This window comes from Arachis ipaensis, chromosome B06 (genome assembly GCF_000816755.2).
Source record: "Arachis ipaensis cultivar K30076 chromosome B06, Araip1.1, whole genome shotgun sequence".
Taxonomy (NCBI): domain Eukaryota; kingdom Viridiplantae; phylum Streptophyta; class Magnoliopsida; order Fabales; family Fabaceae; genus Arachis; species Arachis ipaensis.
In genome coordinates, this window is record NC_029790.2 from 31,983,774 (window position 1) to 31,988,215 (window position 4,442).

At 40.1% G+C, this 4,442-nt stretch overlaps 1 protein-coding gene across 1 annotated transcript; it reads right to left on the minus strand.

The window, feature by feature from the left end:
- LOC107648662 (60S ribosomal protein L4) lies at window positions 2,321–4,118 on the minus strand. The gene is made up of 2 exons (XM_016352471.2): window positions 2,935–4,118; window positions 2,321–2,661 (listed from the first exon to the last, which is right to left on the minus strand). The coding sequence occupies exons 1-2, from the start codon at window positions 4,039–4,041 to the stop codon at window positions 2,548–2,550; spliced, it is 1,221 nt and encodes a 406-aa protein (XP_016207957.1). The 5' UTR covers window positions 4,042–4,118; the 3' UTR covers window positions 2,321–2,547.

Consider the following 4,442-nt stretch of genomic DNA (forward strand, 5'->3'; position numbering starts at 1 on the left):
TACTCTTTTTAAAAAATACATAAAAATTTAAAAAATTAATATTTAAAAGAATACATAAATAATTTAAAAATTTTGACCAAAGTATAAAATTTGTATATATAAAAATTTAAAAATTTGGACCAAAATTTTTTATGTACTCTTATAAATACTAATTTTTAAATTTAAATTGAAAATATTAGAAAAAAATAAAAGGTTTGTATATTTTTGGGAGAGATTAATGTTTATTTAATTTTGTTCAAAAAAAGTTAACTGTTTAAATATATAAAATATGTTATAACGACCCTTTCTTTAAGCAACCAACGTGACGTCTCCACAATATTCAAACCCATTAAAGTAACTATCTCAATGGTATCTGCTAATGATATACTGGTCTGCCATTAAAGTATACTGACTAACCTGAAACGCTTCCTAACTAGTTGATTTTTGAAAATTGTCATGCTATAGATGAACAAAAGAAGGTAGTCAAGGTTCTAAAAACCGAACCAGTCAATAAACCAGTAAGGTGATTGGTTTAACGGTTCAATAATTTAACCAGAGTTCAACCGGTTTAATTAAATATAAAATAAAATTTTTATAATCAGCAACCATCACAAACACAAACACAAACTTGCACAAATTAAATACAATCAATAACTAAATATGAATTAATAACAAAAATTTATACAATTTTTAATCACATCAACAAACCAACATACATGCAATTTCAGAACACAATAACATTTAACAATTACATCTAGAAATTCATAAGCAAACTCAGAAGTTAAAAGTTACATGCAATTTCAGAACACAATCAACATTTAACAATTACATCCAGAAATTCAAAAGACAAACTCAGAAATTAAAAGATACATGCAATTTCAAAACACAATCAACATTTAACAATTACATCCAGAAATTTAGAAGGCAAATTCAGAAGTTAAAATCCATTACAATTGGACAATAAAATCATAAATCAACAAAAAAATTAACAAAAAACCATCAACAATCAATAAAATTATTTCAGAAAAATTAACTCAAAGCTAGAAAAATTAACTCAGTCAGAAGGACAGTGGACTTCAACAACTATCAGAGGATGAAGGTGAAAGCAAGGGTTGCTACTGTGAGTAAGCAACGGTGGGAGAGATACAGAGAGCTTGAAGAGAGATGCGATGGTGAGAAGAGCTCCGAGCACGGCGACGGCGAGAAGAGGGCCGATCTGTAGAGACCACTTCTGGCGGTGATGGCACGATGACAGAGACACAAGTTCAAAGCGACTGACAACGACGAAGACAGAGGCGAGATTGATGACCAGGGCAGAGATGGCGATGCAAACAGTAGCTCCGAGCAGATCTGGCGAGGGAGGAGCCAAGATGACAGCGAAGGAGGAACGTCGCCGGAGACAAGGATCGAGCAACCACGAGCAAACGACGAGAATTAGGGCGAGGAGAAGATGAACGTTGAGCGACGACAGCACTCTCCCGCTGAGGAGAAGAGTTCGGCAATGAAGAGTGGAGGGTGGCTGGGTGTTGCTGTGGAAAAAGGATTAGGATTGGGTTCACCTTTGAGTCAAAAAAAAGTGAGAAACAGAGGGAGGATGGTGGCTTTGGCTTCCAAGGGGGTTTGGGGCTGGATTCTTCTCCAGAGACCAAATTTCAGAGAGGAAGAAAGGGCTGGGATGATGGTAAGAGATAGAGGCTAGGGTTTCAATCTTCAAGGTGTTTTTGTCATATATGACAATAAAATCGACGACGTTTTGAGTGTAGCCATGAACCGAAAACCCTTAAAAATCCCGGCTGGTTCTGGCAGTTCACTGGTTAACCGCCAATTCGGCCGATTTTCTGACTGGTTTTTTGCTAGCCAGCTTTTAGAGTCAACCGAACCGGCCATATGATCGGTTTCTGATTAACCCAGTTGAACCGACCAATCCGATTCGGTTTTCAAAACCATGAAGGTAGAATAAAAGCCAAGTTTTATGAGATAAATTATAATTTCAAATAAACAACTAAAACAAATAAATAAAATCTAAAATTAACTAATTAGATTTTATAAACTAAATAACTTTAATAACTTATATATCAATAAAATATGTTAAATTCGTGATAGTAATCATAATTGCCATTTATTGGAAATATATTTTAGAAATTATTATTAATGTGTTTGTAGTTTTACAAGAATGCATTAATTGCCTAATGACCTTATCAATATGCATGTACCGTTAAGCCAAATCAACAGAGTTAATGGGTTTTTATGGTGTTATTTTTTAAAAAAAAAAATTATGGAGTTTCAGAACACAAAAAAACAAGGGTTATGGAGTTTCAGAACACAAAAAAACAAGGGGGTATTCTAAGTTGTAACAGTCACCATAATAAAACTATAGCATTTGTAAAGACAAACATGTTTTCATAGGTAAGAATATCCAGATGAAAATAGAGACGGGGAACCTAACAAAAACCACAAAATCTGCAAAGTTCTCCAACAATATAATTGATTTATCAAAACTGCAAAGAAATACAATCCAAAAACAAGGCAAAGTAACAAATGAAAAATCTAAATAGGAGTCGATGAAGTTCACTGTGAAACTCCCAACCACTTGGAGAAGTTGTCAAATTCGGCATAATCAGAGTCAGAAACCATGGTTTGGTACCAAGCCTTTCCAGCAGCTCTGATAGCAGAAGCATCCTCCTGCCGAGGAATAATAAACATTCATAGTAAGGTATCAGTCCAAACAATTGCCAACTCTTAAACTATCAACCTATAAATCAAACGTCCTACCATCAAGATATCGATTCAAGGTTTCAAAAAACAATGCAGCACAAATTAAAAGAACACAGCATAGCTACCAACTCATTACAGTGTAACTAATCATACAATCAAACCCTACACCTAAATAGATGAAAACGAAGCTATCAATATGGCAATATGGATATCAATGAAGAATAAGACAGCGAATCATACCTTGGAAACAGTACTGCGCTTCTTGTCGAGCTTCTCCTTCTTAGCCTTAACACGCTGTGCCTCAGCGAGAAGCGCCATTCTCTTAGCAGCCTTAGCATAAGGATTCAACCTTAGCATCACATTCAAGTTCTTGAGAGGGTTCTTCTTGAGAGTGGCCCTCTTAACCTCCTTCTTAATGGGCCTCACAACAGACTGAACCTCATCAGAGTTAATAATCCTAGCCAGGTCTGCATTCACCATCTTTGACCTTGGAAGAACGTAACCGTTCTTCTTCTCCGATGCCTTCTCGAAGGTTCCATAGATCGAATCGAGTTTCTCGAACGCTGACTTGGTCCAAATCACGAACCTGCCGAGGTGGCCACCGGGAGCGAGCTTCAGAAGGTTCAGCCTCTCCACATTTGCGACCTCCACGCCGGGAATGTTCCTGAAAGCCTTAACGGCCTTAGCGCCTTCGGTTCCGTACACGATCAGAGGTCCCTTGCGGGAAATATAGCGGCGGTTCCTCATCTTCCCTTTCCCAGGGCGGATCCCGTGGCTGTCCTTGGCTTTCTCCGCGTCGGGAAATGCTCCGATCTGCTTCAAAACCTTGAGGGCCTCCTTCGTTTTCTCGACGCCTTCAACGGTGTCGCTGACGACGAGAGGGAGCTCGGGTACGGACTCGATACGGTGACCGCGGGCAAGGACCAGGGAGGGGACCGCGGAGGCGGCGATGGCGGACACGACGGCGAACCTCTTCTGGTTCACGTTGATCTTGCGGTGCCAGCGGCGCCAGATCTTGGTAGGAGCGAACATGCGGCCGCCACGACACATGTTTCCGAAGGCTCCCTGACCGGCACGGTGAGTACCACCGCCAGGAACACGAGGGATACGCGAGACGGCACGGCCAGTTCCCCAGGACTCGGCGGAGGTCTGGTGACCGGCACGACGGGAGACGGCGTAGGGCTGGCGAGAGTTCTTCGAGATGTTGTCGTGGACGAAGGTGACGATATCAGGGCGGATGGAGGCCTTCATGACGTCAGGAAGTGGTACGGTTGCGGCGGAGTCGGTGGCCATGTCGCCCTCAAGGGCTTGAACGGTGACGATGGGACGAGCTGCTGCTGCCGCCATTGGAGTTGAGTTTTGAGTTTGGACAAACACTGAAACTAGGGTTTTTGGCTGTGGCAGGAGAAGAGTTTAGGGTTAGTGAGGTGCTTATGTAGGTTCCTTTTCCGTGGGCCTCTTTCTCAATTGGGCTTTCTTTAGGTCCATCCATGTTTTAAGATTTAAAGTACGTAACAATAGTATTACCAAAAAAAAGGTATGTAACATTAGCAATACCAAAAACATTGTGACGAATATTAGCCTATGGGCCGAAAATCACCTACACGGAATATCTCAATTTATCATAGAAAATAAGGGTGTTTTATAGGTAGCGCCGGACCAGGTTTAATTAGTCTCGTTTAAAAAGGTTATCGTCTATTTTAATCTAATCCAAAAGTGATATGAAATAAATCGGATTAATCTGATTT

What these genes read in the sequence shown, in the direction of transcription:
- LOC107648662 (XM_016352471.2), bottom strand. Translation starts at nt 4,041, where the DNA reads ATGGCGGCAGCAGCAGCTCGTCCCATCGTCACCGTTCAAGCCCTTGAG. An exon ending in AGCGCAGTACTGTTTCCAAG is followed by an intron (nt 2,662 to 2,934) that starts GTATGATTCGCT and finishes ATTCCTCGGCAG; the next exon opens with GAGGATGCTTCTGCTATCAG.